Raw genomic sequence first — 23,708 nt, 5'->3', positions numbered from 1 at the left:
ATGAAAGTGAAAATATAATATAATATCAAATTTTCTTCGTTCCCATGATATTCTGTGTTGAAGAGATACCTAGGTAGGCATCTGGAGCACTACAGGGCAGGAAATAGGGCTGCCATCTAGGGCTCTTGCAAATGGATAACATTCTTGTAAAACTGCTGCCATATAGTGCTCCAAAAATGGACCAGCTCCTAATCATACATCCTTGCTTTTCAACAAAACATACGAAGAGAACAAAGAAAAATTGATAATAGAAGTAAATTAGAAAGTTGTTTAAAATTGTGTGTCTAAATTTTGAAGGGGAAATGTTGGGCTTGAATTTCTTTAAATTCCATTATGTCAGTATATGACCAGGTTATAATACAATATATTTAATAATTATTCTTTTAAAAATTAATATACAATTAAAATTAATATAAATTCCTAAATTCTTTATATTAGTTACATTTATAAACACAATTATATTTCTAGAAAACCAGATATGAATCAAAACTATACAAGTTTAAACTGTTAAAATATTCTTTACAAAGCAAACCAAATGTACCTTTAGAATTAACCTTATTCACAATTGAATTGCATTACATCACCACAATGAAATGCCAGAATCTTCTGTTATTAACCAATAACTCTAGTTCAATGCTGAATATGGATTACCCACTTACTATTCTTAATTAATAACTACCAGGGATATAATCACAGTAACCAGTTCATGTACAGTTCTGAAGGAGTTCACTATAATAACTGATTTATAAATCTGGAGTATAAAACCCTGTCTAGTAAATAAATTATTTAGCAATAATGACTAGTTAAGACTACACAGGACTATGAAACACAAGCTTAAAATACTAATTCTGCTCTTTTAAATTTATCAGCTTCAATTATACTGCAGCAACAATGAATGTATTTATTGATACTTTATCAGGTCACCAGTTTGAGAATTCAGTTAATATCCAAATATGTCTATCGTCATATGCTTAGAGGAATTATGCACATTTGTGAGAGAATTAATCTTGATAGTCTCTTATCCACAAAGAGTGTCCCAATGTATTTGTCTTACAGAAAATTGTGTTCGCACACTGATCCTTCTATAAGTATAAACATGGCAGCAAGCAGGATTGCAAAAGTAGTTACCAACCAAAAATATTTCCACCAAGATCCTTCTCTCTCTGTGCAGGGAGTTTTTGTCTGAGACAAGACTCCTCCTCATTTCTTAATCATTCAATAGATTTGGGTATGCACTTTTCTCTGATTGGCAACTGGGAAATTTTATTTTCCACAGCCAAATGCCTTTTGGCTGTAATACAGGATTTAGGCCATCGGGGGCAGCAGACAGAGACAAACAGTATATATTTATCAAATACACATTTCTTTATATTAAAAAACCTGTCTGGTCATATTTTTAATATACATGGATCATATTTTGTATTTTTTTTCTGATTATTTTAATATGAAACATCAGTATTATTTCTAACATCATATTATTATTATCTTAAAATCCATTTAAAGTTGTATTTGATTATTTTCTTATATTCAGATAAAAACACAGCATATTTCACATTGAGTACATCTCTTTCTGTGTGCGTAAAACATATTATACAATTTATGGGACAACCACACATGTATTTGTTAGATGCCTGAAAAATAAAAAGAATAGGTTATTCATATTTTTCATTTAGCAGACATTCACATTTAATATTATATGAACAGACAATTTCATATCAATTTATTCGTATCTATTATTTAATAGTCTGGGGCATATATTTTATATTTGATGATTTGTCCAAACTTCGGATCCTTAAGACTTCTATGATTCCAAAAAAAAAACCACATAGGTTAAGACACGTTGAAATCTGGATTCCTAGATTTTCAGCTTCCAATATTACCCTTCTTAGGCATAGATAATCTGCCAGACCTCCATGTTCACATTCAATATGTGTCTGAATGTGTTTTCACATGAAAACCTGGCACAATTCCTTTTGCAAGATTCATTTTTTTATGTCATACAGAGACTTGAAATGCTAATTTGTCTGGGGCTGCATATTGGAAACTCCGCAGGGGACAATTCACACCCAGGTGATATGAGCCATCTCCTCAGCCAGAAACTGTTTTTCCTTAATCCAATCAAGCTTCAAAGAAATCCAGTGAGCCATGGTGTTAAATTATCACATGTCTGTTGGCATATGCTTCTCTCAGATCAGAAAGTATATTGAGAATTTTCAAAGGGCTTCTGAGCATATTTTCCACCAAAACACAGACTATTGGCTCCATCAACCCAGGGATTTGTGCTGGTTAATGAGACAGATGCTCTCTTTTGAACTCTTAGATGTTATGTTAATCAGGAGAAAGTATTTAGTGATAAAATGAGCATGCTCTAACTTACTATTTGAGAGATTTCATACTTATTTATATACAGTTTACGCCAGGGTTAGATTCCAGAAGGAATGGTTGTAAATTGAAACCCAGTTTATAATGTAAGTCAATGGGAAGTGAGGGAGTTAGGTTCAAGGCCCCTTTCAAAATTGACATAAGTAACACCTAATACATTATTTTTAAAGCTTTGAAATGAAGACTTAAAATGCGAAACAGCATTATTAACCTAATAAAATAGATTGTATTATCATTAAACTAAGTTTAATAAACAAAAACATTTGCTAAACCGCACCTAATAAAATTATCTCACAAGCACAGACTGTATCATCAGACATCCCAACCTGCAAAAACTCATTTCAGGGAGGTGGCTTCACCCGCTACTGTGCCGCCACCCCCCTCCCAGTTATATATTGGACACCTTGAAACCCTAAATAAGATAGAGACTTATCATTAAAGTGGCTTCCCTCTAAAATCACATTTAAAGTAGCTTTATTGCACAACCACATACAAAACTTTTTTCCAGTGATCGTACGCTTGTTGAATGCGTAAATATTTTAGAAAACAAAGTTTAATTACGTGTAGTAAATAAGGTAGTATTTGTGTTTTATTTATTAAAATAAGTGGAGGCTTTTTGGTTACTGATGCATGCTTTGAGGGCTCTATAACGTCTCAGCAACTAAAGGCATTCCTTAAACAAATACTTTTCCATATTTGGGCCACATTGGATCATGGTAATTGGAGTTTCAGGGAGATGGCATTCCATTTGCTGGCATCAGGGAGTCACTATTACAATCAGGGAGACTCCCTGAACTTCAGGGAGAGTTGGGATGTCTGTATCATCATCAATCTAAGTTTAATGAAAAAAAACAAAATAATCACACAGCAGACTGTATCATCATCAAACTAAGTTTAATGATGAAAAACGTTTTTTACTTGCATTTTTCTGCAGCTAAGGGAAGTGGCTGCTAGATCTTGTTCCTTTAAAAACGGCTCCATTGCTCAGGTCTGGTTATACACTGATTAATTTCAGCCTGCCTGTGTTTAATCACACAACAGACTGTATCATCATCAAACTAAGTTTAATGAACAAAAACGTTTTTTACTTGCCTTTTTCTGCAAACAGTTCTCTGCATTGAGTTTGCATCTAAGGGAAGTGGCTGTTAGATCTTGTTCCTTTGAAAGCTGATCCATTGATCACGTCTGGCTTGCTTTTCTTTGCATGTGTTTGCTGCAACACAAGCGGACAGCTCCCCCTACTGGTTATTTTAATGTTTGCATGTGCTAATTCTTTCACTAGCAGTCAATGCTTTTCAATAGCAGTCACATGACTGAAAAAAAGGGCGTTATTCTGAAATGGCGCAAATTGAACCGTCGTAAACTGAGGGCCACCTGTGTGTATATATATATATATATATATATATATATATATATATATATATATATATATAATAAAAAAAAACAAAAAGGGTACAGGACAAATGGCTACTATAAATGTGTCTTTTTCCAAAATATTTTTTAATCAAACTTTAGAAAACATTAATGTTATGCTAGATTATAATTTTAATGTGGTGCAGACAGGGCCTTAAGAAATTTTTGATGGTCCTTGTTCTCCTCTTGTAGTTTGTTGAAGAATATATATATATATGTATTGTCCACTGATATCTACAGATACCCTGACAATTCTATTATCAAATTCACTATATTCTCCTGGTATCCTTTGTTGAAAAGCCAATGATATCTTCAGCAGTTGCAATGCACTACTGTGAGGTAGCTGGTAATTGGTGACTATACACATTTGTCTCTTGTAATTGGTTCACCAGATATGTTCAGGAAGGTCCCAGTCGCGCATTGCTTCTCTGCTGATTTTAAGTATGTGTTTCATCCCTTTAGTTTACATTATTATTATTATTCTTTATTTATAAAGCACCAACAGATTCGCAGCGCTGTTTATGGGTAACAAAGATAAAAGGACAGCACAATATGAGACACCAGACAAAATTTAACAAACAAATACAGGGGGAATTTAGAGCCCTGTTCCCGTGGGAACTTACAATCTAGATAGGTAGGAAGGTGAGAAACAGGAGGTGGGGACTGCAAAGGTGGAAATGATGTTAGTGTGGAGTTAGATGAGGGCAACTATTAGGCAAGTGGAATTCATTAGTTACTGATTTGGTGATAGGCTTCCCTGAACAAGAAGGTCTTTAGGAAGCGTTTAAAGGAGGAGAGGTTGGGGGAAAGTCTGACAGCTCGAGGAAATGCGTTCCAGAGGGTTGGTGCTGCACGAGAGAAGTCCTGTAGTCTAGCATGAGAGGAGGTGATGGCAAGGAATAGATCGTTGTTGGATCTTAGGGGATGGGCTGGAGTATATTTGTTGATGAGTGAGGACAGGTAGGGGAGGGCTGTATTGGTAAGGGCTTTGTAGGTCAGAGTGAGAATTTTGAATTTAATTCTGCTGTGAAGGGGGATCCAGTGAAGGGATTTACAGAGGGGTGTAGCAGATACAGAGCGTCGGGAGAGGTGGATTAGCCTAGCAGAGGCATTTAGGATGGATTAAAGGGGGGAGAGGAGGGAGTGAGGAAGGCAAGTTAGTAGGTTGTTACAGTAGTCAAGATTGGAAATTACTAGGGAATAGATTGGCTGTTTAGTAGTTTCAGCACTCAGAAAAGGACAAATTTTGGAGATATTGTGTAGGTTGTTGCGACAGGATGAAGAGAGCGATTGGATGTGGGGGTATGAAGGACAGATTGGAGTCAAGTGTAACTCCTAGGCAGCGGACTCGGGGTGATGGGGAGACAGTGGTGTCACCAACAGTGATAGTAAAGTTAGAAACTGGAGTAGAATTAGATGGGGGGATTAGAAGAAGCTCAGTCTTGGACATGTTGATTTTAGGTGGTGAAAGGCCATCCAGGAAGAAATGCTAGATAAGCAGTCGCTGATGTAAGAAAGGACAGAAGGAGGGACTGTAGAGGTGATAGTTGAAGCTATAGCTACTGATAAGTTTACCCAGTGAGGAAGTATAAATAGAGAAGAGTAGAGGGCCTAGAACAGAGCCTTAAGGTACTCCAACAGACAGAGGCAATGGAGAGGAGGAGTCGCCAGCAAATGAGACAGAAAAGGACCTATTAGAGAGATAAGAGTGGATCCAGGAGAGAGCAATGTCACAGAGCCCAAGGAAGCTGAAAGTCCATAGGAGGAGGGGATGGTCAACAGTGTCAAAGGCAGCAGACAGGTCAAGTAAGATAAGTATAGAATAGTGGCCATTGTTTTTAGCAGAAAGAAGATCGTTAGTAACCTTGGTGAGGGCATTCTCAGTTGAGTGTTGGGGATGGAAGCCAGATTGCAGGGGGTCAAGCAATGAGTTGGATGATAGGAAGTGTGTTAGGCAATCGAAAACTATTTTTTTCAGGACTTTAGAAGCTAGCAGAAGTAGTGATATGGGGTGGTAGTTTGCAGGAGAATTGGGGTCGAGGGAGGGTTTTTTGAGGATGGGGGTGACCTTTGCATGTTTGAAGGATGATGAAAATGAACCAGTAGTAAGGGATCGGTTGAATATGTGAGTAAGAGCTGGGGTGAGGGTAGAGGACAGAGAAGGTATTAGACGGCAGGTAGTGAGGTGTGAGGAAGATATTAGGGAACTCACTTAATTCTCAGTGGTTGGGGGAAGGTACTGAGAGTGTTGGAGGGAATGACCGGGGGTGGAGATGGAAGGTTGCAGTCTTGTGGTGGGATGTTACTTCGGATTGTAAGTGTTTTGTTGAAAAAGTAGTCTGCCAAGTCTTGAGCACTAAAGTCAGATGAAGGGGGTGGTGCAGGTGGATAGAGGAGAGTGTTGAAAGTGGAGAAGATGTTTAGGGTTTGAGGAGTGAGAAGATATGAGAGAAGAGAAGTAGTTTTGCTTGGCTAAGTGAAGGGCAGAGGAGTAAGAATAAAGAATGAACTTATAGTGTAGAAAATCGGGTTCAGAGCGGGATTTCCTCCAGGCACGTTCAGCTGTGTTTAACTACATGGGTTAAAAATAGCTATAAGTATGCAGTCTAACATTTTGGAGCATTTTAATTTTGCACTTTTATGTCCCTTTAATATAAATTGACTATTTTATTTTCTATAAGCACTGTATTCTTTAGGTAACCTGCTTACATGGTTAATATTTTAGGTGAAAAACAACAGTCAACATTAAAACAAATCAATCGCCATGTTTTACCTTCTCATTGGCTGCGTGCCTTTAACTTCTGTAATGACCTCCAAACCCCTCCACACACACACACATACACACAAAAGGTCAGGAAAATAATTTTTTAGCGTTTTTGTTACCCAATTCAAGTATAAGAAAAATAAATTTTCCTATTATATTGTATAGTTTGTTTGTTTTCTTTCATTTTGGTGGCTTAACTAACGGACAAGCTTCTAATGGACTGGACTTCCACAGAAAATGAAGTCAAAACTCTTCAAGCTGAATACATAATTTTTAAACAACAACACAAAATTAAATGAATTGGTTTGGGGTCATAATGTGAAATGTTTATTTAAGTGAGTTTTAAAGAGTACCATTCTGTCACCCTATGTGTTAATATGACCAGGTCTCTGCTGTTAAAGCAGGGCTCAGCAAACCCAGGATCCAGGGAGCCATTGGCATCTTATAATTAGTCCCTGGCACATTGGTTTACATTGGAGTCCACAATACACCCACTGGTACCCTCCACATCCCTCTACCTAAAATTTAGCTTACTGGATACTTTCTTGGCCTCTCAGATGTGAAATGCAAATCCAACTTGTATTGTATTATTATATAATGTATGTGTGTGCAATATATATATAGTTATATGTAGATTTTGAACAAAGTACAGTTTGCTTGGTAGCCAGTATAACAAAAAGTAATTAAGAAAAAAGTGAACTATATACTATAAAAAAGCATAGAAGAAAGAATCATACATAAATCTGCTGCCAGAAAATCTGCAGAAAAGAGTTAATAAAGTAATCACCCTCAAAATGTGCACTTTTTTATTTGCACCAGCTCCATACTGAGTTCACAGTGTATACATATATGTGCTTTGTGATTGGCTGACAGTTACCATGTGACATGAGGGACATGGGAAATGGAGTTAACATTGAAATTTATAAGAAAAAATCAAATAATCTTTTGAAGTGTTATTGCATTGTGTTTTTATTATTCATTTGTCGATTATGCAGTTATTCTGTATTTAATGGTCTGTTAACATTCATTTTACTACCTTATGTTTCCCACAGGAAGAAACTTCCTCACAAGAATCTGAAGAAGATTAGAACAACAGTCAGCTGAACATCTACCTCAACCAGCAGTTGGGTCTCTTAGACTCAGATTCAGCATTATTTTTAAATGAATCTGGGCCTTAGAAAGGAAAAGACACTGCCTTGACCACTTCATTTCTACTACAACAGTCTTTCCACTTTTTTCTAGGGGATGGGGGGGGGAATCACACTTTTTTTTGTTCAAGGACTTTGTTGATCACTTTCATTGTAATCCCTTCAGAGTCCCAGGTTTAGTGAACAAAAACTGCTGTAAGATAGGGGATGCAGATTAATGATCACTTTTTAATGCTGTTGGGGTTTTTAATCTTAACCTACTAATAGTTATTGTTGTTAAGAAAGGGTGTGTGGGTCAAAGATTTCTGAATCAGGTTTAGTTACTCACTGCACTGCACTGCATACAGACAAGAAAACCTGCAACAAATGGTATACAAAATAATGGGCATTCTTTTGGGAAAGGCTTGGTGTGCACCACTGTGTAGGCCTTAAATAAAGCCACACCAACCCACTCCCTAACTTAGCAAACTCCCTGGTAGAACACCAAAGATAAGGGATATATACTATTCTTCTTGCAAGCTTCTTGTAGACTTTTACTTGATATTCTTCTTTTACTTTTATGTCAGAAAAGAACCTGGGTCCAGAGATAATCTAATTAATTTACTGATTTAAAAAAACAATACTACGTTTAACCAGCATCCCCTAATAGTTGTAAAACAAAAAAAAATGTTATTATAATCCAAAACAAAAAAAATGAAAAATTACCATATGGCTCCTGGACAAAAAAAAAAAAGTAAAAACTTTTGGAGCCATTTTATTAAGCATGAGATTATTAAAAACTATACATATTTAGATTGTCCGAAAACACAAGCAGTATTTGGATTTTTTAAAGTTCTTTAAATATGTGACATGTGACACAACTTACCATAAAGTATGTTTACAGACACAAATTGAAATTAAAGCTCAGTTTTATGGTTCTTTTCCTAAGACCTCTCCAAACCTCTCTTCAAAAGCCTGCAGTTACACTGAGCTAGCAATGCACTTACTCTGAGGTAAGGGGCATTGGCTTAGAATGGATTGATGGTTACATGGTTTTTACATATAACATGGTGCTCAGAGTAATTTACATTTAAACAGAGACGTTCTTTAAGGGTTTCTGAGGAGAGGTTTGTCATCCACAGCTTTACATTACATTTGGCTAAGAGTTTTAGCCAGTTTTGTAGTGCCTTTTATCATTAAAATTGTTGCCAAGTATTGCAGTTGTTGATCTACTCAAATACATAATTTTGAGGTGAATCACAAACCTCATAGGAACTAGACTGTCTTTGAATACTATAGCTATTTGGCAGCTGTGGTTACAAGTTAAATATGCTTGAACAATATCTAAGGGAATGGACTTTCCTCAGTCCTTTGCTGTCATATAACCATCACCATTTACCTCAGAGATAAGTGAGCTTGAATACTTAATTGAACAATATATATATATATATATATATATATATATATTTTTACATAGGATACAAGGGTAAACCATGCCCAAATGCCTTACGTCAAAGGTCACACAGCACCCATTTTATAGTCTCCTCAATGTGTTGGCCATTTACATATGTGTACACAAAAATATTTAAGAAGCTGTTGACTCAAATATGAGAACATTTAAAACGTTTTTTGAATATCATACATCCAAAATGTTAATGTTTTTAAAGATAACAAGCTTCTAATCATTTTTAGATTTTTAGACTATATTTTAGAAAAGAAGGTGAACAGATAGTGAACCTCAGATTCACTGTATAATTTGCCTGGTAAAGCAGCCATCTTTCTGATCAGCATGTTCTCAAAATAATATTATAAGTTTAAAATGGCTGCATCCCAAGTAAAGTCAGGATACCTCAGTCATCTTGTTTAACATTTCATTTAGATGGCTTCTAAAAAAGACATGAAAACTGTTTAATATTTAAGGGGCACATGTTAAAAGTGGGCTTTGCCCAAAATTTTAGCAATAGTCATTTTTCCCCACTATTCAAGACTACCTCTGATTTTCATATGTTTCTCTACAGCCCAATAAAATGCTGCTATATTCATTACATTGCAGAATACTATATTATGGCAGTTATTTGCCAATACTTAACATTTCTGTAATATCTACTTAAACATCTAATTTCAATTATGAAAGCAATATCTTTTAATTCTTCAGCATGATTATTTTTTTTGTTTCTTTTCATTTTCATCTTTGTACTTAATCATTTAGATTTCTGTATAATGTACTGTTAACTTGAATATATTTTTGTATTGAATTTCTCTAGGTTATAAGGATAAATCTTCTACGACACTAAACAATTTAGAACGTTTTGCTATAATGTTTAACTATTACTGTCCATATTGGTACCTCAAATGTTGTTTTGTTAAGAAATGGATTGTTTGAACGACAAAGACCTACAGTACCTCCAGACTACAAATAGAACAAAGTATACAACATTCAGAATACACTTTTAGGCCTGCAACTAATCCCTTCTTAATGTATTTTTGTAGTACATCCTTTGAAATAAACACATATAAATCAATATTTACTAAGCAGTGCTATGTCACAGCACACTTTAGCATGGATGAAAAGTATATTATGGCATGGCACAAATTACTAAATAGAAGCCGTGATCAGAACCTTCATATAAACTTGAATCATTGCAAGCAGAAAGATGCTATTTTGGCATCTGCATAATGCAATCAATTGTATGTGTTTATTGTGGATTGTAAAGAAAATACTATTTTCATATATTTTACACAAATGTGATTTTTATATTGAGTTTCTTCTGAATTTATTTTAAATTTTAGTAGAGTTTTATCTTTCTCTCTTTTTTTTAGCCAGTATTTACTCATTTTAACAATGCATTACTAACAGGGCAGAAAGAGTTCCTCAGGAGTGCTAATACCAGTGTCTGACTTTTCTTTTTCTTTTAACATATGTATACAGTCCTAGTTCATCAAGCTTTCATACTAAATCCAATATATTATACCTGTATGTATTTCAATTCAATTCCACACATTTTTCAAACTTTTTTAATGATCCATTACTTCCAGCTTTTGTTTTATTTTTTTTTAATTAACCAAGAGATCTGGAACAGTCATTGATTTTTTCCCCCTAAGGGGAAACGCAACAATTTAATCACAGATGCTAAATGAGAAAAAAAAATCTTGTGCTTTAAAGGGACATAATACTCATAAGCTAAATCACTTGAAACTGAAGCAGTATAACTGTAAAAAGCTGACAGGAAAATATCACCTGAGCATCTCTATGTAAAAAAGGAAGATATTTTACCTCACAATTTCCTCAGCTCAGCAGAGTAAGTTCTGTGTAAAAAGTTATACTCAGCTGCTGTCCAGCTGCAGGTAAAATAAAATATGAAGAAATGAACAGCAGCCAATCAGCATCAGCAGTGCTGAGGTCATGAACTCCTTTACTGTGAGCTCATGAGATTTCACTTAAAGGGACATAATACTCATATGTTAAATCACTTGAAACTGATGCAGTATAACTGTAAAAAGCTGACAGGAAAATATCACCTGAGCATCTCTATGTAAAAAAGGAAGATATTTTACCTCACAATTTCCACAGCTCAGCAGAGTAAGTTAAAGTTATACTCAGCTGCTGCCCAGCTGCAGGTAAAAAAATAATAAAACAGCAGCCTATCAGCATCAACAGTGCTGAGGTCATGAACTCTTTTACTGTGATCTCATGAGATTTTACTTAACTCTCATGAGATTTGACTTAACTCTCATGAGATTTCATAGTAAACTTCCTTTAAACTGAATATGGAAATAACATGAGAGTGCACGAGGCTCAACCCCTTAGCTGTCCCGGGACAGACATACTGATTTGCTGCTTAGAAGTCCTTTACAATGGGATGTGGTTACTGAGGAACTTTTGAAGGTAAAATATCTTTCTTTTTTACATAGAGATGTTCAGGTGATATTTTCTAGTCAGCATTTTACAGCTATGCTGCATCACTTTCAAGTGTTTCAACATTTGGGTATTATGGCCCTTTAACTCTCATGATATTTCATAGTAAACTTCCTTAAACTGAATAGGGAAATAAGATGAGTGTGCATGTAAGCTCACTCTCTTAGCTGTCCTGGGACAGACATACTGATTTGCTGCTTAGAAGTCCTTTACAATGGGATGTGGCTACTAAGGAATTTTTGAGGTAAAATATCTTTCTTTTTTATATAGAGATGTTCAGGTGATATTTTCTAGTCAGCTTTTTACAGCTTCACTTTCAAGTGTTTCAACATTTGGGTATCATGGCCCTTTAATGAATTGCTTTATATATTTGTAATATTTGAGACAACAATTCTGAGAATGTTCCACATCACTCAAAATATTGCCATTAAATTTTGTGTTTAGAAATTGTTGATTTACATAAGGTATATGTATATATCACTTGGGTTACTGTATACCTGCCAACAGAATACCTGTCTACAGCGTGATAAGGACTATATTCTAATTTCTTTCTGGCTTCTGCCTGTTTGCAAATCTAAAGGTAGAAAAATTGTGACTCTTTGCACTGATAAGTGTTGACCTGGCAACAATATGTTGTTTACAACAAGGAAGATTGGACCTGGCTCATACATCAAGCCCTGAGGAGATTTGAGCTCTGTTAAATCTAACTATGTTTATTTTCCTATATGTTTTAGTACAATCACAAAAAGACATTACTACCTCTTAGGGCTTTCTATACCTCATTTTTCAGACTGAATTAAAGCAGCTTGTGGCCACTCAGACAGAGAGAACATTATAATTTTTTATACATATAGTTTATTTTTGTGGGAGATAAATTTTATAAAACTGTTCTTTGCTGTTCTTGGCCACTGCTATATAAGACTGGACATTTTGCCGCTATTTCAATAGGGCGGAAAATATCAAAATGCTTAACTGAAGTTTGCTATTATTTCTATTCTTTGAGTGTTTTCTAACTTTGTTGCTTTGCTTCTTGCATAGACTATTGTCTATGATTGTACTTTGAATTGCTTGTTGAACATATTTCTTAAATTGATTATCACAGTCTGTCAAACACAATAAACATAATAGCCTCTTTTATTCCAATGGTGTTAATGGTGGATTTGCATTATTAGCAAAACATATTTTTGCGGCTTTGAAGAAGAATATCTCGCCTAGATTTTAGATCAAATAAACATGAGCTTTATGTTTGATCATCATCACCTACACATAATACATTGTCCTATATTAAAGTTACAATATTTTTAATCAAAGGTAATTATGATGTTGTTTTATGGTACAGTGGGCCAAACCACTCTCATTTGTCAGATGTGAAGTGTAATATAAAGACTATGGGGTAGATTTATTAACTGTCGGGCGGACATAATCTACTGTAGCGGATCATGTCCGCCCGACATCGCTAAATGCCGACAGCATACGCTGTCGCCATTTAACATTGCACAAGTATTTCTAGTTAAATGCTTGTGCAATGCCGCCCTCTGCACATTCACGGCAATCAGTCGCTAGCAGGGGGTGTCAATCATCCCGATCGTGTCTGATCGGGATGGTTGCTGTCCACTACCTCAGAGGTGGAGGACGAGTTAAGGAGCAGCGGTCTTAAGACTGCTGCTTCTTAACTTACATTTCCGGCGAGCCAGAAGGCTCGCACGGAATAAGCACCATTTGCTGCTTCATAAATATAGCCCTATAGGTAATTTTTTACTACAACTTTCTTTTTTTAGAGCGAGACAAATGTATTTGACAAGGTGCCACAATCTTACCCAATTTGTCTTTAACACGAAAACTGCATACATTTCATATGTTTGTATCAACATTATACACTATACTAAAGAAAACCATTCTGATATATACAATTTATCATTTAAATTGAAGTAAACAGGAGTATGTACATGCACAGATATAGGTGTGTCTTTTTTATTTTCACCATCATGGGTCATATTTTTAATTCATTCCCTATATATTTGATATTTTAAAAAAAAAACTAAAGCAACATATACTATGTGCTTAAGTGCTTATGTCACTGGATGTACCAGAGCTGTACCTGTTACAGGGTATGAAGATTATAGAGTTAAATTACATATGTGATCTGTACTAGAGACCCAAAATGTCTGAATATCCCCCTTTCCTGCGTCTCTCACTTTTCTCCTGTATTAAAGGAATTATAAAGAAAGTGAGATTGCAATATAAAATGTATAACTATGTGTAGTTAAAAAAAACTTTGCAAAAAACTTTATTTAGTCCACTTTTTCCATAATTTAACCCGGAACATTGTTGTTTTTCTTAACTCCTGTGAATTTCTACAAAGTAATGGGCAACCATATTTGAACTTATTTCCTTATTTTAGTCTCCTGCTGAGAAAAATTTTGGACAGATATAAAGCAGGCAATAAAAGAGACTTCCAAACAAGGCTGTGTGGATCATTCTGTCATCTAATAGGGTTTCCACACAGCTTTGTTTGCACAAACTCTATTTTATTGCCTGAGCTATATCGATTCCTAATTGTTGTCAGCAGATGACAGAAATAAATAGAAAAGTAATTCAAACATGGCTGCACATAATACCGTATAGAAACTAGAGTACTTAATAGAAACTGAAAGTATAATGGAAGGCAAAAACATAAGTCTTCCTAATATTGTGGTTGATTATGATCTATTGTTTGATAATTATTGGCAACAATTTTTTATTTATTTATTATTTCAGTGAAAAAAGGCCCTATACGTAACATGTATACGTACCATGTATAAGTCCTGTTTTTCTGATCAAATTCCAAATTCTCATTGAATTCAGCAGCTAAAAGGACCCAATAAACCTCGGACAACACTAAGCTTAGAGTTATTAACTACAGATGGGCAAATGTTTTGCAACATTCAAAAAATGAAACAAATTTGAACACATTCGTTTGTTTTGAATTTCGATTGTTCTTACAACTCTCTAACATTCATTTAATGTAATAGTATTTCTAATACTATTTTTAAATGTAATATTCTATTCAAATTTCTCTTGTTTGTATATTACATAATTCTAATCAAATTATGCAATATTAAAAAATTGGGAGCATATTACGAATTGAACGTAAACATGTTCGCTTTAACACAAACAAATTTAACGTGCGTCGGGTTTGCCTTGGTTAAGACCTAGTCCCTGATGATCGAAAGTGCTATGAGATGGCAAAATATTACAAAGGGATCCATCGCTATGTCAAGCGAGCCTGTAGAAATATTCCAAGCTCCCAACATAGCGGCATCGCCGAGAGGCGTTTGCTATTCATGCCATTGGTCAGCGATGTTAGCTATAGATAACACCCAGCATCGCCGCCCATATTGGCGATATATAGTAAAGGATCCATGGATTAGAACTGTTCTTAACCACTAATCCTAATACCCCTAAACCAAATTCCCCCCATGATCATAAACTAACACTTCACTAATAAAGATCTAAACCGCCACATACCCACCGCAAGTATCTATCCTATTAACCCCTATACCACCACATACCCACTGCAAGTACTATTCTATTAACCCCTATTTCGCCACATACCCAATGCAAGTACTAAACTATTAACCCCTATGCCCCTACATACCCACCGCACAAACTAAACTATTAACCCCTGTGCCGCCACATACCCACCGCAAGTATCTATCCTATTTACCCCTAAACTGCTACGTACCCACTGCAAGTACTTAACTATTAACCCCTATACTGCCACATACCCCAAAACTAATCTAACACCTACCCCCCTCTAAACTAAACCCCCTAAATTAACAAAAAATAAAAATCTAAGTAAATAAAATTTTGGAGCGGAAGCGGCTGCTAACAACTGTACTAGGCAGTTTTTAGTGTCTAGAGTTGGTGGGAGTGGAGTGTTAGTAATAACAGGCACTGAAAAGTACCTTTAGATTGCGGTCTATGGGAACTGTGTGTTACTAGTAAATATATATGTGTATGTTTTATATACATATATATTTATGTGTTAATATGTGTATATACCCATTTTAACACATAAATATATACTTATCAGTCACTTTATTAGTTTCACCTTGCTAGTACTGGGTTGGATCCCCTTTTGCCTTCAGAACTTCCTTAATTCTTCATGGCATAGATTCAACAAGGTGTTGGAAATATTCCTCAGACATTTTGGTCCATACTGACACGATAGCATCACACAGTTGCTGCAGATCTGTCAGCTGCACATCCATGATGCATTTCTCCTGTTCCACCACATCCCAAAGGTGCTCTTTTGGATTAAGATCTGGTAACTGTGGAGGCCATTGGAGTACAGTGAACTTATTGTCATGTTCAAGAAACCCGTTTGAGATGACTTGAGCTTTGTGGCATGGTGCATTATCCTGCTGGAAGTAGCCATCCGAAGATAGTTACACTGTAGTCATAAAGGGATGGACATGGTCAGCAACAATACTCAGGTAGGCCGTGGCATTTAAACGATGCTCAATTGGTACTAAGGGGCCCAAAATGTGCCAAGAAAATATCCCCCACACCATTACACTACCACCACAAGCCTGAACCATTGATACAAGGCAGGATGGATCCATGCTTTCATGTTGTATACACCAAATTCTGACCCTACCATCTGAATGTCGCAGCTGAAATCAAGACTCATCAGACCAGGCAAGGTTTTTCCAATCTTCTATTGTCCAATTTTGGTGAGCCTGTGTGAAATGTAGCCTCAGTTTCCTGTTCTTAGCTGACAGGAGTGGTACCCGGTGTGGTCTTCTGCTGCTGTAGCCTATCTGCTTCAAGGTTCGACATGTTGTGCGTTCAGAGATGGTATTCTGCATACCTTGGTTGTAATGAGTGGTTATTTGAGTTACTGTTGCCTTTCTATCATCTCAAACCAGTCTGCCCATTTTCCTCTGACATCAACAAGGCATTTTCGTCCACACTGGATATTTTCTCTTTTTCTGACAATTTCTGTAAACCCTAGAGATGGTTGTGCGTGAAAATCCCAGTAGATCAGCCTTTTTTGCACCAACAACCATGTCATGTTCAAAGTCACTTAAATCCCTTTCTTCCCCATTCTGATGCTTGGTTTGAACTTCAGCAAGTCATCTTCACCACGCCTAGATGCCTAAATTCATTGAGTTGCTGCCATGTGATTGGCTTATTAGCAATTTGTGTTACCAAGCAATTGAACAGGTGTACCTAATAAAGTGGCCGGTGAGTGTATATGTATATCAGCATATAAATATATTTACAAATGCTGCACTACTTACCCCCTTCGCTGCGCTTAGGTTCTGATGCCGTCTGATGCTGTGAACTTGTAATACCAGAGCAAATTAGCGTGCGCTGGTATTACACAGTAGAGAGCAAATATCAAATTCTTGACACCAATATTTAGTAAGTGGATCTTCGGGGGTAGTGTTAGGATTTTTTAAGGGTGTATTGGGCAATGCCCATCAAAATGCCATTTTCAGGGCAATGGGGAGCTTAGGTTTTTTTAGTTAGGGTTTTATTTGGGGGGTTGGTTGTGTGGGTTGTGGGTTTTACTGTTGGGGGGGTTGTTTGTATTTTTTTTTTTACAGGTAAAAGAGCTGATTTCTTTGGGGCAATGCCCCGAAAAAGGCCCTTTTAAGGGCTATTGGTAGTTTAGTTTAGGCTAGGGGGAGGTTTTATTTGGGGGGGGCTTTTTTATTTTGATAGGGCTATTAGATTAGGTGTAATTAGTTTAAAAATCTTGTAATTTGTTTTTTATTTTCTGTAATTTAGTGTTTGTTTTTGTAATTTAGCTAATTGTTTTGAATGTAGTTAATTGTATTTAATTTAGGGAATTTATTTAATTGTAGGGTTAGGTTAGGTGTTAGTGTAACACAGGTTAGATTTTATTTTACAGGTCAATTTGTATTTATTTTAGCTAGGTAGTTATTAAATAGTTAATAACTATTTAGTAAATATTCTACCTAGTTAAAATAAATACAAACTTGCCTGTAAAATAAAAATAAACCCTAAGATAGATACAATGTAACTATTAGTTATATGTTGTAGCTAGCTTAGGGTTTATTTTACAGGTAAGTATTTAGTTTTAAATAGGAATTATTTAGTTATTAATAGTAAGTTTTATTTATATTTATTTTAATTATATTTAAGTTAGGGGGTGTTAGGGTTAGATTTAGACTTAGATTTAGGGGTTAATAAATTTAATATAGTGGCGGCGACGTTGGGAGCGGCAGATTAGGGTTTAATAAATGTAGGTAGGTGGCAGCGATGTTAGGGACAGCAGATTAGTGTTTAATAATATTTAACTAATGTTTGTGAGGCGGGAGTGCGGCGTTTAGGGGTTAATATGTTTATTATAGTGGCTGACATATTGGGAGCAGCAGATTAGGGGTAAATAATATTTAACTAGTATTTGCGATGCAGGAGTATGGCGGTTTAGGGGTTAATATGTTTATTATAGTGTCGGCGACATTGGGGGCAGCATATTAGGGGTTAATAACATTATGTCGGTGTCGGCGATGTTGTGTGCAGCAGATTAAGGGGTAAAAAATATAATTTAGGTGTTGCCGATGTTAGGGGCAGCAGATTAGGGATTCATAAGTATAATGTAGGTGGCGGCGATATCAGGGCCGGCAGATTAGGGGTTAATTAGTATAATGTAGGTGTCAGCAATATCGAGGCCGGCAGATTAGGGGTTAAAAAGTGTAAGGTTAGGGGTGTTTAGACTCGGAGTTCATGTTAGGGTGTTAGGTGTAAACATAAAATGTGTTTCCCCATAGGAATCAATGGTGCTGTGTTACTGAGCTTTACGCTGCTTTATTGCAGGTGTTAGGCTTTTTTCAGCCGGCTCTCCCCATTGATGTCTATGGGGAAATCGTGCACGAGCACGTACAACCAGCTCACTGCTGACTTAAGCAGCGCTGGTATTGGAGTGCGGTACGGAGCACAATTTTGCTCTACGCTCACTTCTTGCCTTTTAACGCCGGGTTTCTGAAAACCTGTAATACCAGCGCTATAAGTGAGTAAGTAAGTGAGCGGTGATAATAACGTGCAAGTTAGTACTGCACCCCTCATAATGCAAAACTCGTAATCTGGCCGAATATTACTTAAAAATAAAAATACCTAAAATTAAATTAATCTAAAATGACCAAAAATAAAAAAGTCTAACATTACAGAAAATAATAAACAAAATTATCCAAAATAAAAAAAATTAAACCTAATTCGTATGAAAATAAAAAGACCCCCCAAAATAAAAACACCCCCTAATCTAATGCTAAACTACCAATACCCCTTAAAAGGGCCTTTTGTAGGGCATTGCCCTAAGTTAAACAGCTCTTTTACCTTAAAAAATACTAAGTCCCCCCTCTAACAGTAAAACCCACCACCCAACAAACCCCCCAAAATAAAAAAAAAACCTAACACTAAAAAATCCTAAACTACCCATTGCCCCTAAAGGCGAATTTGTATGGGCATTGCCCTTAAAAGGGAATTCAGCTCTTTTACTGCCCTTAAAAGTGCATTCAGCTCTTTTAAGAGTGTCCAATAAATCCCTAATCTAAAAAAAAAAAAAAAATCCTAATTCTAACCCCCAAATAGGTACTCACCGTTCCTGAAGTCTGGCGGAGAAGGTCCTTTTCCAGGCGGTGAAGTCTTCTTCCAAGCAGCAGGGACCACTTCCTTCTTCATCCAGGACCAAGCTGGTGCAGAGCGGAGATGAGCGTTGAGCCAGACCGGCGACTGCAAAGCCATGGAGCGTGGAGGATCATCTTTGTACGATGGCCGCCGTACACTGAATAGTGAATTCAAGGTACGCATTTAAATATGGCATCCCTTGCATTCCTATTGGCTGATTTGATTCTTCAAATTTTAATCAGCCAATAGGATGAGAGCTTCTGATTTCAACAGCCAATAGGATTTCAGTAACTCTCATCCTATTGGCTGATTTAAATTTGAAGAATCAAATCATCCAATAGAAATGCAAGGGACGCCATATTTAAACGTGTACCTTGAATTCACTATTCAGTGTACTGTGGCGATCGTACGAAAGAGGATCCTCCACGGTCCATGGCTCTGCGGTCACCGGTCCTGCTCCGCACTCATCTCCTCTCTGCGCCGGCTTGGTCCTTCATTTATTATGTTTATTGCGATTTTGGGTGGTGGGTTTTACTGTTAGAGGGGGGACTTAGTATTTTTTTAAGGTAAAAGAGCTGTTTAATTTGGGGCAATGCTCTACAAAAGGCCCTTTTAAGGGTTATTGGTAGTTTAGCATTAGATTAGGGGGTGTTTTTATTTTGGGAGGGCTTTTTTTATTTTCATTGGGATTAGGTTTAATTTTTTTATTTTGGATAATTTTGTTTATTATTTTCCATAATGTTAGACTTTTTTGTTTTTGGTAATTTTAGATTAATTTAATTTATTTTTTATTTTTAAGTAATGTTATCTTTTTTATTTGAATTGTTCGTTCTCAGGTTGAGCGCTTCTCTCTTTTTATTTATACAAATTAAGCCTCCCTAAGTGTCCCACAGGGACTCTTTCTGGTCACAATAGTGATGGAAAAGTTGTTTCAAGGGGACTAACACCTGGACTGTGGCATGTAGGAGGGGGATCCATGGCAAAACTCCCACGGAAAATTACATAGTTGATGCAGAGTCTGGTTTTAATCCATAAAGGGCATAAATCACCTAACATTCCTAAATTGTTTGGAATAACATGCTTTAAAACATCAGGTATGATGTTGTATCGATCAGGTAGTGTAAGGGTTACGCCCGCTTCACAGTGGCAGACCAAACTCCCCGTTTAACGCACCGCAAACAACCGCAAACAGTCCATTTGCACAACCGCAAACTCCCCATTTGCACAAGGTTGGATACCAATCTAGCCATGTCCCGTTCCTTGTCCTCACTGATGTCATTGAAGGTCTCTTCCTCCACCCAGCCACATACAACACCAAGGGTCCCCGAAAGGTGACAACAAGCCCCCTGGGATGCCTGCTGTGTTTGGTCTTCCACCTCCTCAAAGCCACCTTCCTCCTCTGACTCCTCTACTTCAGACTCCTCTCTCTGCATTGCCTCTCTCTGCGTTATTATAAGGTGTGTTAAGTAGTACTATTCCTATCATTTTAATCCCTGTTACGTCCCCTATCAGGGGACGTGTATATGGCATGGATTTTAGGAACCGGGAGATGGAAAAAGATGTTTGGTCAGTCCTCCTACTTCAAATTTGGGGCACTGCGCGTGTAATCTACTGTGCCACCAGATATGAGTGGTGTGTTAAGTAGTACTATTCTTATCACTTTAATCCCTGTTACGTCCCCTATCAGGGGACGTGTATATGGCATGGATTTTAGGAACCGGGAGATGGAAAAAGATGATTGGTCGGTCCTCCTACTTCAAATTTGGGGCACTGCATGTGCAATCTACTGTGCCACCAGATAGGAGTGGTGTGTTAAGTAGTACTATTCCTATCAGTTTAATCCCTGTTACGTGCCTTTTTTATTGGTTTGGTTTTTGAAGCCACAGTGCTGCACCAGAGGCCAGAAAAATTAGGCATGTAAACATGCCTGAAAAATTAGGTATTGTTGCAGCCGCTGCTGTAGCAGCGGCCAGAAAAATTGATGTTTGTTTCCCAGGCAGAAAGTGCCCTAAAACATTGCGGCTTGAACCCTAGTTAGTGGCGGATAAGTCACGCAAGTCATCCTACATTCAGAGATAAAATACAGCAGCGTGTGGACCATTTTTAGCCCAAGGCAGCTCATCTCATCAGGCCTTTTTTAGTCGAATGTATCGCCCAATGTCAGTCCCTTCGGGATCCATCCCTCATTCATCTTAATAAAGGTGAGGTAATCTTTTTTGACCTAGGCGACTTCTCTTCTCAGTGACAATACCGCCTGCTGCACTGAAGGTCCTTTCTGACAGGACACTTGAAGCGGGGCAGGCCAGAAGTTCTATCGCAAATTGGGATAGCTCAGGCCACAGGTCAAGCCTGCACACCCAGTAGTCAAGGGGTTCATCGCTCCTCAGAGTGTCGAGATCTGCAGTTAAGGCGAGGTAGTCTGCTACCTGTCGGTTGAGTCGTTCTCTGAGGGTGGACCCCGAAGGGCTGTGGCGATGCATAGGACTTAAAAAGCTCTGCATGTCCTCCATCAACAACACGTCTGTAAAGCATCGTATCCTTGCCAGCGTGGTCATGGGAGAAGGAGGATTACTTTCACCTATTCCCCTGTTAGATTCCCGTTGTGCTGTGACATCACCCTTATACGCTGTGTAAAGCATACTTTTTAATTTCTTTTGGAACTGCTGCATCCTTTCTGACTTGCGGTAATTCGGTAACATTTCAGGCACTTTATGCTTATACCGGGGGTCTAGTAGCGTGGACACCTAGTACAGGTAGTTCTCCTTCAGCTTTTTTATACGAGGGTCCCTCAACAGGCACGACAGCATGAAAGACCCTATTTGCACAAGGTTGGATGCCGAGCTACTCATGTCCCATTCCTCGTCCTCAGTGATCTCACTGAAGGTATGTTCTTCCCCCCAGCCATGTACAACACCACGGGTACCAGATAGGTGACAACGAGCACCCTGGGATGCCTGTTGTGGTTGGTCTTCCTCCTCCTACTCAAAGCCACATTCCTCCTCTGACTCCTCTTCCTCACAATCCTCTTCCAGCGTTGCCGCTGGTCCAACAAGCAATGCTGATAAGGCTGTTTCTGGTGGTGATGGTGACCACAACTCTTCCTCTTACTCTTCACGCTCAGCTACGGCCTGATCCAGCACTCTTCGCAGGGCACGCTCCAGGAAGAAAACAAATGGTATGATGTCGCTGATGGTGCCTTCGGTGTGACTGACTAGGTTTGTCACCTCCTCAAAAGGACGCATGAGCCTACATACATTGCGCATGAGCATCCAGTAACGTGGCAAAAAAAATCCCAGCTCCGCAGAGGCTGTCCTAGCAGCCCAGTCATACAAATAGTCGTTAATGGCTTTTTCTTGTTGGAGCAGGCGGTCAAACATTAGGAGTGTTGAATTCCAACGTGTCGGGCTGTCGCAAATCAAGCGCCTCACTGGCATGTTGTTTCGCCGCTCGATATCTGAAAAGTGCACCATGGCCGTGTAGGAACGCCTGAAATGGCCACACACCTTCCTGGCCTGCTTCAGGACATCCTGTAAGCCTGGGTACTTATGCACAAAGCGTTGTATGATCAGATTACACACATGTGCCATGCACGGCACATGTGTCAACTTGCCCAAATTCAATGCCGCCACCAAATTTCTTCTGTTGTCAGAAACCACTTTGCCGATCTCCAGTTGGTGCGGAGTCAGCCACTGATCCACCTGTGTGTTCAGGGCGGACAGGAGTGCTGGTCCAGTGTGACTCTCTGCTTTCAGGCAAGTCAACCCCAAGACAGCGTGACACTGCCGTATCCGGGATGTGGAATAGTACCTGGGGAGCTGGGGGGGTGCCGTTGATGTGGAGCAAGATGCAGCAGCAGAAGAGGACTCAGCCGAGGAGGTTATGGAAGAGGATGGAGTAGGAGGTGTAGAGGAGATGGCAGCAGGCCTTCCTGCAAGTCGTGGAGGTGTCACCAACTCCTCTGCAGAGCCACGCATTCCATGCTTGGCAGCCGTCAGCAGGTTTACCCAATGCACAGTGTAGGTGATATACCTGCCCTGACCATGCTTTGCAGACCAGGTATCAGTGGTCAGATGGACCCTTGCCCAGACACTGTGTGCCAAACATGCCATTACTTTCTTTTGCACAATCGAGTACAGGTTGGGGATTGCCTTTTGTGCAAAGAAATTTCGGCCGGGTACCTTCCACTGCGGTGTCCCAATAGCTACAAATTTTTTGAACGCCTCAGACTCCACCAGCTTGTATGGTAAAAGCTGGCGGGCTAAGAGTTCAGACAAGCCAGCTGTCAGACGCCGGGCAAGGGGGTGACTTTGTGACATTGGCTTCTTACGCTCAAACATGTCCTTGACAGACACCTGACTGTGGGCTGATGAGCAGGAACTGCTCAAGGCGAGAGACAGAGTGGTGGATGGTTGAGAGGGGGCAAGGAGGACAGCAGTGATTGATGTGGCTGAAGATGCTGGACCAG

The 23,708-nt window shown here is 38.2% G+C and overlaps 1 protein-coding gene across 1 annotated transcript in view; it reads left to right on the top strand.

The window, feature by feature from the left end:
• Positions 1-12,745, top strand: part of HMGA2 (high mobility group AT-hook 2) — a 240,624-nt gene extending 227,879 nt beyond the window's left edge. Inside the window, exon 5 of the mRNA XM_053716843.1 lies at positions 7,612-12,745. Coding sequence (XP_053572818.1) covers positions 7,612-7,647 — 36 coding nt within the window. The 3' untranslated portion in view covers positions 7,648-12,745. The remainder of the gene's footprint in view (positions 1-7,611) is intronic.
• The last annotated feature ends 10,963 nt before the right edge of the window (positions 12,746-23,708 follow it).

This window comes from Bombina bombina, chromosome 6 (genome assembly GCF_027579735.1).
Source record: "Bombina bombina isolate aBomBom1 chromosome 6, aBomBom1.pri, whole genome shotgun sequence".
Classification (NCBI taxonomy): domain Eukaryota; kingdom Metazoa; phylum Chordata; class Amphibia; order Anura; family Bombinatoridae; genus Bombina; species Bombina bombina.
This window is presented reverse-complemented; position numbering and strand designations above follow the sequence as displayed.